At 60.3% G+C, this 17,531-nt stretch overlaps 1 protein-coding gene across 4 annotated transcripts in view; it reads left to right on the top strand.

Annotated features, from left to right (window-relative positions):
* Positions 1 to 17,531, top strand: part of LOC122363301 (serine/threonine-protein kinase MRCK alpha-like) — a 41,177-nt gene that overhangs the window by 17,101 nt on the left and 6,545 nt on the right. For all 4 annotated transcript variants that reach the window (XM_043332402.1, XM_043332403.1, XM_043332404.1 and 1 more), the window contains 19 exons: positions 788 to 931; positions 1,259 to 1,375; positions 1,659 to 1,867; positions 2,202 to 2,344; positions 3,284 to 3,415; positions 5,897 to 6,161; positions 6,670 to 6,972; positions 7,337 to 7,478; positions 8,974 to 9,123; positions 9,656 to 9,780; positions 10,102 to 10,207; positions 10,437 to 10,585; positions 11,137 to 11,243; positions 14,429 to 14,592; positions 14,839 to 14,958; positions 15,199 to 15,304; positions 15,745 to 15,904; positions 16,360 to 16,486; positions 16,971 to 17,250. In XM_043332402.1, the coding sequence (XP_043188337.1) occupies positions 788 to 931; positions 1,259 to 1,375; positions 1,659 to 1,867; positions 2,202 to 2,344; positions 3,284 to 3,415; positions 5,897 to 6,161; positions 6,670 to 6,972; positions 7,337 to 7,478; positions 8,974 to 9,123; positions 9,656 to 9,780; positions 10,102 to 10,207; positions 10,437 to 10,585; positions 11,137 to 11,243; positions 14,429 to 14,592; positions 14,839 to 14,958; positions 15,199 to 15,304; positions 15,745 to 15,904; positions 16,360 to 16,486; positions 16,971 to 17,250 (3,049 nt within the window). The remainder of the gene's footprint in view (positions 1 to 787; positions 932 to 1,258; positions 1,376 to 1,658; positions 1,868 to 2,201; positions 2,345 to 3,283; positions 3,416 to 5,896; positions 6,162 to 6,669; positions 6,973 to 7,336; positions 7,479 to 8,973; positions 9,124 to 9,655; positions 9,781 to 10,101; positions 10,208 to 10,436; positions 10,586 to 11,136; positions 11,244 to 14,428; positions 14,593 to 14,838; positions 14,959 to 15,198; positions 15,305 to 15,744; positions 15,905 to 16,359; positions 16,487 to 16,970; positions 17,251 to 17,531) is intronic.

The following is a 17,531-nucleotide window of genomic DNA, read 5'->3' as shown; positions in this document are numbered from 1 at the left end:
CTGGGTGAGTACATCACATCAGTCCAAAGATCCTCTGGGTGAGTATGACGTCCGAACGTACGAAATGACCGACTGTGACCGCAGCTTACCGTGTGTTACTGTTACTGATTGTGCATGTGTTTACCCCCAGGCGATGGAGGACAACCAGGGCCGGTACGGGCCCGAGTGTTGTAACGTGTGTGACTGTAATGACCGTATCCCTGCCCCCAGGCGATGGAGGACAACCAGGGCCGGTACGGTCCCGAGTGTTGTAACATGTGTGACTGTAATTGACCGCGTCCCTGCCCCCAGGCGATGGAGGACAACCAGGGCCGGTACGGTCCCGAGTGTTGTAACGTGTGCGTGCGACTGTAATTGACCGCGTCCCTGCCCCCAGGCTATGGAGGACAACCAGGGCCGGTACGGGCCCGAGTGTTGTAACATGTGTGACTGTAATGGCCGTATCCCTGCCCCCAGGCGATGGAGGACAACCAGGGCCGGTACGGGCCCGAGTGTTATACCGTGTGTGTTTCACTGTAATTGACCGCGTCCCTGCCCCCAGGCGATGGAGGACAACCAGGGCCGGTACGGGCCCGAGTGTTATACCGTGTGTGTTTCACTGTAATTGACCGCGTCCCTGCCCCCAGGCGATGGAGGACAACCAGGGCCGGTACGGGCCCGAGTGTTGTATTGTGTGTGACTGTAATTGACCGCGTCCCTGCCCCCAGGCGATGGAGGACAACCAGGGCCGGTACGGGCCCGAGTGTTGTAACGTGTGTGACTGTAATGACCGCGTCTCTGCCCCCAGGCGATGGAGGACAACCAGGGCCGGTACGGGCCCGAGTGCGACTGGTGGTCGCTCGGCGTCTGCATGTACGAGATGTTGTACGCCGAGACGCCGTTCTACGCTGAGAGCCTGGTGGAGACGTACGGCAAGATCATGAACCACAGTGTGAGTGCCGCCCGCCCGTCCAGGGACCAACCCGGAGGGGCTGCTGATTGTCGGGTGTTACGCGGCAGTGCATTGGATAAGCGGGATCAGATAATGTCGTGAAGGATTGGGCGTCCCTTCGGTTCCTTTGAAATACGAAGGTAGACTGTATTCTCTCTCGCATATTTCATAAATTGTTGGCTTCTCAAGACGTTATGGTTGCGCCTTTTGACCAGTATTATTGCTACTTACATTGTCTTGCTGTTTGCAAATCTTTATTGAATGTTTTTTATAAACTCCAATGTTTCATTTGCTTGCTTTCTAACCGCTGTGCGCGGCGACCCTCAGAACTGCCTGGACTTTCCGTCCGACGTCGAGGTGTCTGACACGGCCAAGGACCTGCTGAAGCGACTCATCTGCGCCAAGGAGTACCGGCTCGGCCAGAACGGTATCGACGACTTCAAGGTACGGCCCGGCCGGCGAGCGACCGCGAGGGCCGGCATTCTAGTGTAATGAGACGTTCATCCCAAAACGGCCTGTCAGGGAACGTGGAATGATTCTCAATTTTTTCGTGATGGTTATGGACACCATCTGATAAAATTGAAAGTAGTTAATAACAAATATGAACATAGTTATTAGACAATGATCGTGTGCGACGTACGCCCTCGCACCCAATCCCTATTGTTAAGTCGTGGTCAAAAGTCGCCTGTATCCCGTACTGACGGCGCCGTTGGCCGGTGGCCCGCAGAGCCACCCGTGGTTCGTCGATATCGACTGGGACACGATCCGCGACTCGACGGCGCCCTACGTGCCAGAGGTGAGCTCGCCGTGCGACACCAGCAACTTCGACGTGGACGACCTGGACGTGCGCAGCTCGGAGACCCTGCCGCCCGTCACCAACGCCTTCTTCACGGCGCTGCACCTGCCCTTCGTCGGATTCACCTTCACACAGGGCAGGTGAGTGCTGACTGAGTTCACCTTCACACAGGACAGGTGAGTACTGACTGAGTTCACCTTCACACAGGGCAGGTGATAACTGACAGGATTCATCTTAGCACAGGGCTGGTGAAGGAAGGATTCACCTCCACACAGGTTTCATCTCATGGACGTACTTGAGACGGATCATGGACGCATTTTTACACATTTTCCCCGTAGTACAGCCAGCCTGGTGTTTTTCGTATTGCGTCGTGTCGCGACAGGCTGACCGCGAACCGGCAGCTCTGACCTGTTGTGCGCCGACGGCGGCTCTGCCCGTGGTCTGACCGTGTGTCCCTGCCCTGCGCCGCGGCAGCCGGATCAGTGACGAGGGCTGCCTCATCTCGGCCCCCTCGTCGGCCGGCGCTGACGCCCTGGACGAGCTGAGCCGAGCGGCGTTCGAGCGGCGCATTCACCGGCTGGAACAGGAGAACCGGGACCTCAGCCGACGGCTGGCAGGTGAGGGAAGGGGAACCGGGACCTCAGCCGACGGCTGGCAGGTAAGGGAAGGGGAACCGGGACCTCAGCCGACGGCTGGCAGGTGAGGGAAGGGGAACCGGGACCTCAGCCGACGGCTGGCAGGTGAGGGGGACCTCAGCCGACGGCTGGCAGGTGAGGGAAGGGGAACTGGGACCTCAGCCGACGGCTGGCAGGTAAGGGAAGGGGAACCGGGACCTCAGCCGACGGCTGGCAGGTGAGGGAAGGGGAACCGGGACCTCAGCCGACGGCTGGCAGGTGAGGGAAGGGGAACCGGGACCTCAGCCGACGGCTGGCAGGTGAGGGAAGGGGAACCGGGACCTCAGCCGCCGGCTGGAGCAGGAGAACCGGGACCTCAGCCGACGGCTGGCAGGTAAGGGGGACCTCAGCCGCCGGCTGGCAGGTAAGGGGGACCTCAGCCGACGGCTGGCTGGTAAGGGGGACGGGGAGCTCCTCCTCCCCCCCCCCCCCACAAGTGAGGGGAGAGAGAGGAAACAATATGCCCAGCGTGACGATACTCTCCTTGTTCACTAGCTTTAGATGCTTAAGATATTCGTGTATTGCCCATATCATAGAAACGTTTAGGCATGACTATCGAAAGCCAGCCGCCCTGTGTCGCAATGACCTGCCCCCGTTCCGTTCATCCTCAATTGGTCAGGCACTTGCAGGCCGAGCTTTCAAGTGTTTGGATGGGTTCTGAAGAGGCTCTCATTCGATAAAATAGTTCTATAAGACGGTCAGCACGGAAGCCGATTGGTTATCTTACTCTGCTGATGACAAGTGTGTGCGACATTGGGCTATCAGAGGGGCAGTTGTGTCGAGTCGCCTGTGGTTCCCCGGTACTCGGTTTGCTGAGGTACGCAGTGAATGTCCCGCGGTGCCGCTGTGTGTGTGCCGCTGACCGGCCGCCGCCGCCCGCAGACACCACGCGCACACTGCAGGCGCACGTGCACGGTCCGCTGGCCGAGGGCGCGCCGTCGGTGGACGTCCCCGACAGTGAGGAGCTGCAGACGCTCAAAGACCAGCTGCGCACCCTGCAGACGCACAAACACGGTACGTGGACGTCCAGGTACCGACCTGTGGGCTGTCGCCGGCGAGCCGTGTGTCCCCAGTCTCTGACCCGTCTGTGTCCGACCTCTGACAAACGTTCCTCCTCTGCAGTAACCCTTGTACCGCCACACTGATGTTGGTCCAACCCGTATGTGTCCGCTGACCCGCGTATCCCTCTGTCAGAGCTGGAGCTGCAGCTGGCCGGGGAGCGCCAGCAGACTGCCGACGCCACCCCACTGACCGCTGTGTGTCTGTGTGTCAGAGCTGGAGCTGCAGCTGGCCGGGGAGCGCCAGCAGACGGCCGACGCCACCCCACTGACCGCTGTGTGTGTGTCTGTGTGTCAGAGCTGGAGCTGCAGCTGGCCGGGGAGCGCCAGCAGACGGCCGACGCCACCCCACTGACCGCTGTGTGTCTGTGTGTCAGAGCTGGAGCTGCAGCTGGCCGGGGAGCGCCAGCAGACGGCCGACGCCACACTGCTGACCGCTGTGTGTGTGTCTGTGTGTCAGAGCTGGAGCTGCAGCTGGCCGGGGAGCGCCAGCAGACGGCCGACGCCACACTGCTGACCGCTGTGTGTCTGTGTGTCTGTGTGTCAGAGCTGGAGCTGCAGCTGGCCGGGGAGCGCCAGCAGACTGCCGACGCCACCCCACTGACCGCTGTGTGTCTGTGTGTCTTTGTGTCAGAGCTGGAGCTGCAGCTGGCCGGGGAGCGCCAGCAGACTGCCGACGCCACCCCACTGACCGCTGTGTGTGTCTGTGTGTGTCAGAGCTGGAGCTGCAGCTAGCCGGGGAGCGCCAGCAGACGGCCGACGCCACCCCACTGACCGCTGTGTGTGTCTGTGTGTGTCTGTGTGTCAGAGCTGGAGCTGCAGCTGGCCGGGGAGCGCCAGCAGACGGCCGACGCCACCCCACTGACCGCTGTGTGTCTGTGTGTCAGAGCTGGAGCTGCAGCTGGCCGGGGAGCGCCAGCAGACGGCCGACGCCACCCCACTGACCGCTGTGTGTCTGTGTGTCAGAGCTGGAGCTGCAGCTGGCCGGGGAGCGCCAGCAGACGGCCGACGCCACCCCACTGACCGCTGTGTGTCTGTGTGTCTTTGTGTCAGAGCTGGAGCTGCAGCTGGCCGGGGAGCGCCAGCAGACGGCCGACGCCACCCCACTGACCGCTGTGTGTCTGTGTGTCAGAGCTGGAGCTGCAGCTGGCCGGGGAGCGCCAGCAGACGGCCGACGCCACCCCACTGACCGCTGTCTGTGTCTGTCTGTCTGTGTGTCAGAGCTGGAGCTGCAGCTGGCCGGGGAGCGCCAGCAGACGGCCGACGCCACCCCACTGACCGCTGTGTGTCTGTGTGTCAGAGCTGGAGCTGCAGCTGGCCGGGGAGCGCCAGCAGACGGCCGACGCCACCCCACTGACCGCTGTGTGTCTGTGTGTCAGAGCTGGAGCTGCAGCTGGCCGGGGAGCGCCAGCAGACGGCCGACGCCACCCCACTGACCGCTGTGTGTGTGTGTGTGTGTCAGAGCTGGAGCTGCAGCTGGCCGGGGAGCGCCAGCAGACGGCCGACGCCACCCCACTGACCGCTGTGTGTCTGTGTGTCAGAGCTGGAGCTGCAGCTGGCCGGGGAGCGCCAGCAGACGGCCGACGCCACCCCACTGACCGCTGTGTGTGTGTCTGTGTGTCAGAGCTGGAGCTGCAGCTGGCCGGGGAGCGCCAGCAGACGGCCGACGCCACCCCACTGACCGCTGTGTGTCTGTGTGTCAGAGCTGGAGCTGCAGCTGGCCGGGGAGCGCCAGCAGACGGCCGACGCCACCCCACTGACCGCTGTGTGTGTGTCTGTGTGTCAGAGCTGGAGCTGCAGCTGGCCGGGGAGCGCCAGCAGACGGCCGACGCCACCCCACTGACCGCTGTCTGTGTCTGTGTCTGTGTGTCAGAGCTGGAGCTGCAGCTGGCCGGGGAGCGCCAGCAGACGGCCGACGCCACCCCACTCAGACCGCTGTGTGTCTGTGTGTCAGAGCTGGAGCTGCAGCTGGCCGGGGAGCGCCAGCAGACGGCCGACGCCACCCCACTGACCGCTGTGTGTGTCTGTGTCTGTGTGTCAGAGCTGGAGCTGCAGCTGGCCGGGGAGCGCCAGCAGACGGCCGACGCCACCCTACTGACCGCTGTGTGTCTGTGTGTCAGAGCTGGAGCTGCAGCTGGCCGGGGAGCGCCAGCAGACGGCCGACGCCACCCCACTGACCGCTGTGTGTCTGTGTGTCAGAGCTGGAGCTGCAGCTGGCCGGGGAGCGCCAGCAGACGGCCGACGCCACCCCACTGACCGCTGTGTGTCTGTGTGTCAGAGCTGGAGCTGCAGCTGGCCGGGGAGCGCCAGCAGACGGCCGACGCCACCCCACTGACCGCTGTGTGTCTGTGTGTCAGAGCTGGAGCTGCAGCTGGCCGGGGAGCGCCAGCAGACGGCCGACGCCACCCTGCTGACCGTGTGTGTGTCTGTGTGTCAGAGCTGGAGCTGCAGCTGGCCGGGGAGCGCCAGCAGACGGCCGACGCCACACTGCTGCGCCAGGAGCTGGACTCGGCCGAGTCGGAGGCCTCCTCCCAGCGGCGCGAGCTGGAGCGCTCGCTCAAGGTGGCCGCCGCCGACCGGGACGGCCTGCGCCGCGAGCTGCAGGAGGCGCAGGAGAAGCTGCAGCTGCAGGGCAGGGAGCTGGCCGACGCGCTCTCCCAGCGCAAACTGGCCATGTCAGAGTACGCCGAAGTCAGCGACAAGTGAGTGGCCGGGGGCCGATCGGCGCGGCTGTTGATGGTGCCGGGCGATGGGGTATCCGAGCTTCCGTGGAAGTTGTGAACTGGATTCCTTTCAGTTGGTCGTTTTTACATTAGCAGAATGCAAGCCCACTGGGGTGCAATGAATGGTCACTGGTGTTCTCATTTGTTACCGTAAAATGCAAAAGTTGGACAGTTTCGTCATTGTGTATGAGAAAACTCACGTAAAACTACCGTCCGGTAAATCATTCTGACATTTCTAGGTGCCTGCAAGCTCTCAGCTGTTACACACATGGTAGCGGTGTATGCGTTATTCTCGCCTGGTTCCGAATATGCCAAACGCCCACATCTCCCTCGGCTGCTGTTTATCCCCCCCCCCACCGCTCACTGTGCCCTACACCGCGCTATCGGGTGACCGGTGCGGTGTCCGGTGTCACCAACAACACGTTAGGGTGCGGGCGGGGAACTGTGACACCTCTGACCGCCCCCTCCCGCCGTCCGCGCGCCGCAGGCTGTCGGAGCTGCGCGCCCAGAAGCAGAAGCTCTCCCGCCAGGTGCGCGATAAGGAGGAGGAGGTGGAGACCTCGATGCAGAAGCTGGACGCGCTGCGGCAGGACATCCGGCGCGGCGAGAAGCTGCGCCGCGAGCTGGAGGCGCGCTGCGAACAGGCCGAGCAGGAGTCGGCGCGCGAGCGGCGCCAGCGGCAGCGCGCCGAGGAGACGGGCCGAGCCACGGCCGAGGAGCTGGAGCTGCTGCGGCAGCGCAGCTCGGGCCCGGCGCCGGCCGCCACCGACTCGAGCGCCGAGCTGCAGAGGTGCGCCGCCCGCCGACCACTGCCGACCGGACGGCACCCACGGGGCCGGGGACAGGGAGGGCGGGGAACGAGCGGCTGTGGAAGGGGCGGGGCATCGCTATTATGGCGTATTGTTGTGTTTGAATGTTTGAACCGTTGCTGCTCAAGGAGTGTTCTGTTTCCTTCTTGATTTTTTAGCTCCAACGAATTCAGGCCCTCTGCTGATGAGCCATTGCGGATTCGAACCTCGCGATTTGGTAGATCCGAACTATCTCAAGTTGCATGCATCAACATTAAGAACGTTTCTGTCACACGGGGTCCGTCCCAGTCTGCCGTGCGCTGGGCTGCGGTGACGGTTACCCTGACCGCTCTCCGTCGCCGGCAGGCTGAAGGCGGAGCTGGAGCGGGCCGAGGTGGACTCGCGTGAGGCGCTGCTGCAGCACCAGAGCCGCACGGCCAAGGAGGTGGCGCGCCTCACCGAGCAGGTGTCCGAGTCGCGCGCCGAGCGGGACACGCTCCTCCAGGAGGTGGGTAGGGGGAGGGGGGGGGGCTCGCCGAGCGGGACACGCTACTCCAGGAGGTGGGTAGGGGGAGGGGCTCGCCGAGCGGGACACGCTACTGCAGGAGGTGGGTAGGGGGCGACGAGCGGGACACGCTACTGCAGGAGGTGGGTAGGGGGAAGAGGGGCAGTGGGACACGCTACTGCAGGAGGTGGGTAGGGGGAGGCACTGGCGGATCCAGGGAGGGGGCATCTAGGGCCATGCCCCCTTCCCAGAGGCCTAAAGTGGCCCGTTTGCCCCCTCCCCCAAACGATAATGAAACATAGTTCAATCAGTGCGTGGCCCAGGAGCCGAGTTAGACAGGTGGTGTTTTACCATCTCCCGGCCCGCAAAGGGACCCAAGCACTGACTCGAAGCGGGTTAACTGGTCGACAAAAGCAATGGTAAGTGTAACTGGTCGACAAAAGCAATGGTAAGTGTTTACAAAGTAATATAAAGGCATGGGTCGGGTGGGCTACCATTTATATATTTTTCTTTTCAGTAAAAAAATAAAAATATTCATAGTGTCAGGGCTGTGACGAAAAATAAGTGGCCTAAATCCGATGAGAAAACAGGATTTGGGGTACCCTAGGTTTGGCTCCTGCATGAGTTGCCCCCCCCCCCCCAAAAAAAAAAAAAAACGCAAGCCTGGATCCGCCAGTGGGGGGAGGGGCGCACCGAGCGGGACACGCTCCTCCAGGAGGTGGGTAGGGGGAGGGAGAAGGGGGCGCCGAGCGAGACACGCTCCTCCAGGAGGTGGGTAGGGGAAGGGGGAGGGCCTCGCTGAGCGGGACACGCTCCTTCAGGAGGTGGGTGTGATAAAGGGGGGGGAGCCTGCGGGACACGCTACTGCAGGAGGTGGATGTGTGTGTGTGGGGGGGGGGGGGGGGGTAGGGCGCGTCGAGCGGGACACGCTACTGCAAGAGGTGGGTTTTCGGGAGCTGCATTTGTTGCTGTGTGAGAGCAGCTGTGGGATTGGTGGGAGCAGCAGCTCTGGGGTGCGGAGAGCAGCCTGCTGTTGGCGGCAGGACTTTGTCGCCACTACTGGCCAGTGTTGGTGAGTGCCGCAAAGATATTAGCGGGCCGGAAAATGTTTGAGTGGCTTGTTGCCAACTACAGGTGAAAGTGTCAACTGATCGATCCGGCGCCCGTCGGGTGATGTGACCGTGTCACCGCCTGTCTGGCAGCTCTCCTCGCGGAAGGAGCAGGTGCGCCATGTGTTGTCGCTGGGCCCATGCCGTCCCTATCCGCTGACGTGCCCGGCTCGCCCCTCCCACAGCTCTCCTCGCTGAAGGAGCGCCAGGAGCAGGTGCGCCATGTGTCTCTGAAGGACCCATCCCGCCCCTGTCCGCTCTGACGTGCCCGGCTCGCCCCTCCCACAGCTCTCCTCGCTGAAGGAGCGCCAGGAGCAGGTGCGCCATGTGTTGTCGCTGGACCCATCCCGTCCCTGTCCGCTGACGTGCCCGGCTCTCCCCTCCCACAGCTCTCCTCGCTGAAGGAGCGCCAGGAGCAGGTGCGTCACGACGCCGTCAGTGAGAAGGACGAGGCGCTGGCCGACCTGCGGCGCCGCCACGACCACGAGAAGCTCATCCTGCAGGACGAGAACCAGAAGCTCATCATGGACATCGATCGGGTGCGTGTGCCGGCTGTCACAGATGACCGAGGGAGGGGGAGGGGTGCGAGTCACAAATCACGACTATAGAGCGTCACAGTCACTCTTACTTATGTCTGCCGCTGCTAGAGGTTTTGAGACCCGTTAGGTCTTAGGAGTAGTTTGTAGGGTTGTGGATATGGTACCGTTTTCATGTGGTCTGAGAGCTGATGTTTCGTTTCCGCGGTCTATAATCTGTTCATCAGTGCTGTTCCCTCCCTCCTCCGTCCTCTGTTGCCAGTACCTCTCTCTCTCCCTGGTCACTGCTAGTGGTGGGTGACCCTACCTACCCGTCTACCCATCAGCTCTGACCCCTACCCTACCTCTCCCGTCAGCTCTGACCCCTTCCTACCCGTCTACCCGTCAGCTCTGACCCCCTACCTACCTCTACCCGTCAGCTCTGACCCCTATCTGCCCGTGCACCGTCAGCTCTGACCCCCTACCTACCTCTCCCGTCAGCTCTGACCCTACTCTACCTCTGCCCGTCAGCCCTGACCCCCACCTCTCCCGTCAGCTCTCGGAGACGCTGTCGCGACTGCAGGCCGAGAAACGCCAGCGGGACGACGAGCTGGACGAACTGCGGGCCAAGAAGGAGTCTGTCTCACAGTGGGAGTCGCAGATCTCCGAGATCATCTCCTGGTCAGTGGAGACAGCGACCGGGCCTAGTCCGCATACTCTATTCGTCTCCGTGTCGCCGCTGTGTGTGCCGTGCTCCCTTACCCCGCGACTCCGTTGCCGGCCGGCAGTGCCACCCTCTCGTGCCGCTCACGGCGTGCCTGACCGTCCGCAGTGTCAGTAGTGGTGGACTGTCCCCTCAGTACCGTTACCCGGTGCAGACTACTCACCGCTCGTGTCTGTCCGTCCGCAGGGTCGGCGGTGGTGAACTGTCCCCTCAGTACCGTTACCCGGTGGTGGACTGTCCCCTCAGACTGCTCACCGCCCGTGTCTGTCCGTCCGCAGGGTCGGCGAGGAGAAGGACGCGCGCGGCTACCTGCAGGCGCTCGCCTCCAAGATGACCGAGGAGCTCGAGATGCTCAAAGTGTCGGGCGGCTCGGCGCCGGCCACGGTACGTAGGCTGAGCAGTGGTGTGAGTCAACTCTGACACGGCCCATGCAAGCACTGACAGATGATCCTGATGGCTGGCTATAAGGGTGTCATGAGCACGATCCTTCGCCATCACCTTCACTCATCGACGATCGTGGCACGCTGTATGACTGTAATGATTTATGCCACGCTCTATGAGACTTGCGCGGCCACGGCGCCCCTCGCAGCTACTGACTGTCTGCGATCCGCAGGAGAAGAACTGGCGCAACCGGCGCTCCCAGAAGCTGGACAAGATGGAGCTGCTGACGCTGCAGTCGTCGCTCCAGTCCGAGATCCAGGCCAAACAGTCCATCTCCGGAGAGCTGAGTCACTGCCGGGCCGAGCTCATCGCGAGTCAAAAGTGAGTCACTGCCGGGCCGAGCTCATCGCGAGTCAAAAGTTAGTCACCCACGGACAGAGTTCATCGCGAGTCAAAAGTGAGTCACCCACGGGCAGAACTCATCGCGAGTCAAAAGTTAGTCACTGCCGGGCCGAGCTCATCGCGAGTCAAAAGTGAGTCACCCACGGGCAGAGCCTATCGGGAGTCAAAAGTGAGTCACTGCCGGGCCGAGCTCATCGCGAGTCAAAAGTGAGTCACTGCCCGGCTGAGCTCATCGCGAGTCAAAAGTGAGTCACCCACGGGCAGAGCCTATCGGGAGTCAAAAGTAAGTCACTGCCGGGCGGAGCCTATCGGGAGTTAAAAGTTAGTCACTGCCAGGTAGAGCTCATCGTGAGACAAAAGTTAGTCGACGCGGGTCAAATGAATGAAAATTGAGTCAGCCTGGGGTAGTTATTCTCTGATCAGGCTTTTACTTCAGCTTCTAAGTAGATTGCCGGCGGTGTGAGTGGCCCTTATCGTGCAGTATGTTTGTGTGGCACGGTATGTGACGGGCGCCGCCGCTCGGTCCACAGGGCGGTGGGCGAGTACCGGCAGACGGTGGACCAGCTCACCCTGGAGAACCGGCGGAAGGACGAGCAGCTGCGCGAGCTCCAGCAGCGACTGGCCACCGGAGAGGGATGTGAGTTCACCCGGCCCGCGTCCAGCGGATACCAATTACACCACCTCTGCACACTGCACCTCTCACGGCACATCTGGCACACTTTGGTCATGCTCATTTACTCGCACATTTTCACGTGCATTTTTCAACATGCACAACGTCGCGCGCATTTGCACCAACTGTGTGTCTCGTCCAACATTTGAACAGTTTCACTCATCCATTGGTACTTTTTTTCAAAACACACCAAGCTCGATATTATCCAGTCCCTAGGGTATTCTGGCTCTTATGTATGTGTGCGCGGGCTGTCCGACTTTAGCTTTGTACCGTGCTCTTGATTAGTCTAGAGGAATGTGATAATATTGTGGTGGATGTGTTTTTATTATACGGAGCTGAATTCAGAGTAGGTCGGAGCCCAGCTGTTATAGTAGTTGGCGTCTTGCGCTCACTCGTGGTCCACTTGAGGCTGTGTTTGGCAACCTGTTCCACCCTCGGAATCCGACTGATCTTACTCCGATCCTCTTATTGGCCCTACCGCCGAGTTCCACCTTTCGGCACAATGCCCGATTTGTGCCGACAGAAGCACTGAGCACTTCATCCTTTTTTAGTGACTACTGATAAAGAAGGTCCCTGTGCGCTGGTAACGATTGTGCTGCACCACCGTCCACTCCCGTATCCCGGCTCTGTCCAGTCTCAGTTTCCGGACTTTGTCCTCCATAGCCTCGCTCCGACCCGGTCAGTGTTGGGACGGTATCCCGGTGGCTTCTGGTCTGTCTGTCGCCGTAACCGCACCACGCGTCTGCGCCGCCGTCTCTGCGTGTGTGTGTGTGTGCCGGCCGCTGACGTGCTGCGTGCTGTCTGGCGGCAGACGGGGTGCCCCTGTTTCTGGGGGTCTCCTCGTGTCTGTGGGGCCTACTTGTTCTGCTGGTAAAAATCTATTTCTGACGGCGCACGCAGCGGGAGTGGCGCGTCGGGCGGCGGCGGCGTCCGCCGTCTCCTACCGCGGTAACGTAGCCCCGCCCGCCGCCGAGCCCCGGCCGGCCGGCCTGGTCTGCCCGCCTGCCGCGCCCCGCCCCGCCCCGCCCCTACCCGTCCGCACACCACGGGACCCGTGCGGACCGTCCGGCCCCGGCGGCGCCCCCGGGCCCCCCGCTCACACGACATCGACACTCCCCCCCCCCTCCCGTCCCGCCCTGTATGGTGTGGTAGTGTACCCTGCTGTCGTTGCGCGCTCTCTCCCTTTCTATCTTTGTCGTTCTCGCTGTCGATCGCACTGACTCTTTCTCAATCTCAATCACGCATCTTGGTTCTTTCCAACCCCTTCATCACTCATATCTCCATCTCTTCTTCTTGGTGCTCCTTCGTTTCCCTTCTAATCTACCTGTCCCTTGCTCCTACCATCTTCCACGTCTTCTCAGTATTTTTTTCGCTCTATTTCCGCTTTTATTTCTTTTATCTTGTTTCAACTTTCATCTTCTCGCTCTGTCGCTGTATTTCCGCTTTCTCGTCCCATCTTCTGGCTCTGTCGCTTCCGGCCATACACCACCGTCTCAGCTATTCCTGTATGATCCTTCTGACGACCGAGCTGCTCCCTCCCCATCCTGCCGTCCGTCCTGTCCGTTCCGTCCCCTTCCCTGCCATCTGTCCGTCCTGCCCTCCGTCCGCCCGGTCCTCCATCCTCTCCTTCTCCCTACCTTCCGTCCTGTCCTCCCTCCCTGCCGTCCCGTCTTCCTCCTGTCCGCCCTGCCGTCCCGTCTTCCTCCTGTCCGCTCTGTCCACCCGTCCTGCCGTCCCGTCTCCCTCCCGCCCTGTCCGCCCGGTCCGGTCGAGTGGGTGTGCCGCCCGTCCTGCCTGCCGTCCCGTCTCCCTCCCTGCCGTCCCGCCCTATTCTCCCGGTCCGGTCGATTGGGTGTGCCGTGACCGCGGCGCCGCGGTGTTTGGTGTGCGTAGCGCCGCCGAGCGGCCCGCTCCGGCCGTGTCAGTGTGTCTCTGTGTCTCTGTGTCTGTCTGTGGGCGGCGCCGCCGGGACACCGGCTCACCCGGCGCACTGCCGCCCGCCGTCCGTCCGTCCGTCCGCCGTGCCTCCGTAGAGCGCCCAGCGCGTGCAGGGCGCATGTGTCCGGCGCGTCTGCACGTCCCCGTGTAGACGCCGCTTTAGCAGCGCAGACGAGCGCCGGGTGTATGTCTGAGAGACAGGAAGGCTACTTGTAGAGCACTGCGTAACTAGAACTTCGAAGCGTTATCACAATAATATTGGTATCGAAAAAGCCAGTGTTGCAGGGTCTTATACGCAATGTTGCCCCGTTGCAATAAGCCAATTCAACTGCTTGCTTTGAGAATGCAGTTTTTGCTCACAGCGCAGGCTGCTTTACTGTTGGCTTCTGTAGTGTGCCCAGATTTGAGTCCAACGCCAGATTAAAATGCATCCGTTTTAGTTTTTTCTGGTTAGCAATTAAAAGTAACAATACAGCACACGTTCCAGGAATGAACCACGCTCATAGATCGTCGCTACGGGACAGTTTTTAGGCATATACAAACAGATAGTCTAAAAAAAAAAAAACAGGCACTATTGTGTACTTTGAATCCAGTTTTGTCAAGTTTGAGTTGTCTTGGATTTTGTTTTCATTTTAGCCTGTTTTGGGAATGCATTTATAATTAATGTCATAAATTTTCGTAAAAAGCTTCACCTGCAGAAATGCGCACATAATCTCAAAACGTTTTGGACATTTTTACAAACTATTTGTCTTCTCGTCATAAGCTTGCTACATTATTTGAATGGTTTGCTTTAGCTTCTTGCACCGTAAAGCTAGAGGGTTGTTAGGCGCTTTCTCGAATATGTTATGACCGTGGCAGGTGTGTAGTGTACTATCCAAAACAATCTTGATCATACATCAACCACGGATCTTTTTCGAGCATAAAACGTTTCAGCACTGTTCAGGGCTTTGCATTGTTCATGTTTGTCTCCTCTGCTTTGTGGCTTCACGTGTAATGGATCTCATCCGTGGTTTGGTATTCACAGCGTTCTTTTAATAAGTCTGTATTTTCCATGCTCACAGTTAAATGTTTCATCTCACTGTTGCTGCCGTATCAGATAGGCTGCTGCCGGTGCACGGTCGCTGCTGCGCGGCTGTCTGTGTATGCGGTATGTGCCCCTCCCCGCCCGTCCGTCCACTGACCCTGACCGGCCGTCTGTGCGCGCGCGCCGGCAGTCCTGGACCGCTCGCCGTCGCAGATGTCGTTCTTAGATCAGTTCCTGAAGGAGCCGCCGCTGCGCCGAGCGGCCGGCGGCAGCGGCAGCGTGGCCAGCGAGGAGGCCGAGGCCGACGACAGCCGTGTGCCCAGCATCGCCTCCTCAAAGTCCGAGTACAGCATAGTGAGTCCGCCGCCGGAGGACGAGGGCTCCTCCCTCGCCATTACAATGACACCATCCCGATTTCGGATCACTGTTCACGATTTTTTAGGGACAGAGGAGAACGAATAGATTCTCACTTGCTATTCACTTAAAGTTTTCCAAGACTTTATTCAGACAGGCCACTGCTGTCCGTTCGCTGTTTTTGGTGACTGTCTGTGGCAGCCGAGTGTCGGTGTGTTGATGCAGCGCTGTGCGCCCCGCCCGCAGGACCAGAGCGTAGCACCGGCCGTCCAGCCGCCGCAGCTGACGCCCAAGTACAAGTTCCACCAGTTCCGGGTGCGAACGTTCAGCTCACCGCTCAAGTGTAACCACTGCACCAGCCTGATGGTGGGTGACGCGCGCGCGCCGACGGGGTGCCGGCTGAGCTCCCCGCTCGGCCCGGGGGCGGGTGGGGAATCGACGGTGTCGAAACAGGAGGTGATAGCCAAGTGGACATGTTTGCCATAAGCTGCCATGTTTGCTATTAGCTCACTTTCCAGTCGCATTGTTGTTGATTGGGCTTACAGCACAATACAAGTCTGTTAGGTGTGTGACCTGACATGACCTGACCCGACCGTCCTTTGTCAGGTGGGGCTGACGCGTCAGGGCGTGGTGTGCGAGGTGTGCGGCTTCTCCTGTCATATCGGCTGCAAGGAGAAGGTGCCGGCCATCTGCCCGGTACCGGCCGACCAGAGTGAGTGGGCCGTCCACCCTCCCCCTGCCCCTCCCCGGCCGGGGGCTGGTCCCAGGGGCGACCGCACGCCGCGCGGACCGGGTCCCGGCGCGGAGACACAACGTGCTACCACCGTGATTAACTGTGCTCACTCAGCTCACTGCTGTATTTTATTGTGTCAAATAATAATATTGATGTGTGTTCATATTTTACATAAATATTAACGTGTCTTGTTACTCAAAGCTAAGTAATGTTAACAATTAAAATGGGCTTGTATTGATTTATGCCTGAACATACTGAGCTGCAGTGTCTCACACTGAAGCGTGGTCTCACTTGGTTGCCCTGCCTGCACTAGCTCGTTCGCCCGATAGCGCTGCCCGAAACTGACAGGGGCGGCCCCGCGCCGCCGCCGCCGCCGCCGCCAGTGCCAGCCCAGCTAACTGACCGGCGCCCACTTTCAGCCAAGCGTCCGCTGGGCATCGACCCGACGCGCGGCGTGGGCACTGCCTACGAGGGCTACGTCAAGGTGCCCAAGCCGGGCGGCGTCAAAAAGGGCTGGATGAGGCAGTTTGTCGTGGTGTGTGACTTCAAACTGTTCCTCTACGATATATCGCCCGATAAGTAAGTTCACTCGCGCAACAATGAGGTAGGGAATTGTTTTTAGGAGAGCGGAAGGTGTCAGAAAAATAGGTTGCAAGATCAGGCTGCGGAGCTCACAAAGCATGCTGGTTACCATCCGATCCTGCACATCTCTAAACTCAGCATTTTTCTATCAGTATTTACCACTCGGATCGCTATGATTTATCTGGGGTGTCAAGGACACAATTGTCAAGGACACAATGCCTTGTTTGTTTGTTCTGATTTATTCTGTTACACATTGTAGGCCAGACACTGGCTGGTGTAGTGTTTGAACTTAGTGGAAAGGCCGTATTGCCGTCCCTACCTAGAGCTCGTGTGCCTGTCTCTGTACCGCGGCTGACATACCGACCCTAACTGCCCGGCGTGCTCTGCGTGTCTCTGGACCGCAGATATACCGACCTTAACCTCTGGGTGTGTCTGCGCGTCCCTTCCGCCAGGAGCGCGCTGCCGAGCGTCTTCGTGTCCCAGGTGCTGGATATGCGCGATGAAAACTTTGAGGTCACACCCGTCAAGGACAACGATGTGATTCACGCCAACAAGCGCGACCTCGCCTGTATATTCCGGGTGAGTCGGGCAGTCTGCTCTGGCTTAGAACGGTGGCAGATACGCAGTACGGTTTACGCTTTTGAGTTAGGAACATAGAAACAGGGATTATGGATAGCACGCCTCTTGTGTGTGAATTGAGTGGTTGCTGTTTCCGACTGATGGCCTTCACGTTCACCGGCCTTCTGCCGAAGGCGTTCCAAATCGGCACTAGCATTTAATACTTCCAGCTAGACTGCGGCCTGCCGTTTGATTTGTTGCTGAGTTGCATTCTCTTCTTACCTCGATCACTGTCTCTGCCTCGGGCTGGGCGGTCGGCCCGACTTGGCCCGTGTCGGCCCGACTTGGCCCGTACCACCTCCCCCCACCTGACACCATGCTCGATCCCGACCGTGTCCGTGATCACGCAGATAACCGCGTCCCTGATGGACCCGCCCGGGCTGGCCATTAGGTCCGGCACCTTTCCCTCCACCTGACGCGCCCCTCCCCGGCCCTGTGCTCGCAGATAACCACGTCTCTGATGGACCCGCCCGGACTGCGCAACCACACGCTGATGCTGGCCGAGACGGAGACGGAGAAGACCAAGTGGGTGGTGGCGCTGAACGAGCTGCACCGCATCCTGCGCCGAAACAAGCTGCCCGAGCGGGCCGTGTTCCGCGCGCGCCAGCTGCTGGAGCCGGCGCTGACGCTCATCAAGTCGGCCATGTCGGCGGCCATTATCGACCCCGACCGGCTGGTGGTCGGCACCGACGAGGCGCTCTACTGCGTCGACCTCGACAGGGAGGGTGCGTGAGGGTTGGCCGGGGAGGTGGGTGAAGCGGGGGAGTTCTCAGAGCTGGTGTGAGCTGGTGAAAACGATGCACTACACCACACACTTGATGTGGGCTGGTTTATCCTAAATTCCAAGTCATATTTTTATTTTGCTAACACCATACTCGTAATCACAGTCACCTAGTTTGCGGGTTTCTTATCCCCAGCCCATCCACCACCTACATCCGGTGCCCAAATTGCGTGATTAGCTCACTTTGTGTACGTCATGTGTGCCTGTATCATCTGTTGTGCGCTC

The sequence above is a fragment of the Amphibalanus amphitrite genome, unplaced genomic scaffold (assembly GCF_019059575.1).
Source record: "Amphibalanus amphitrite isolate SeventyFive unplaced genomic scaffold, NRLGWU_Aamphi_draft 000614F_arrow, whole genome shotgun sequence".
NCBI classification, from domain to species: Eukaryota; Metazoa; Arthropoda; class Thecostraca; order Balanomorpha; family Balanidae; genus Amphibalanus; species Amphibalanus amphitrite.
Note: the sequence above shows the minus strand (reverse complement) of the source record. Positions and strands in the feature narration are given on the sequence as shown.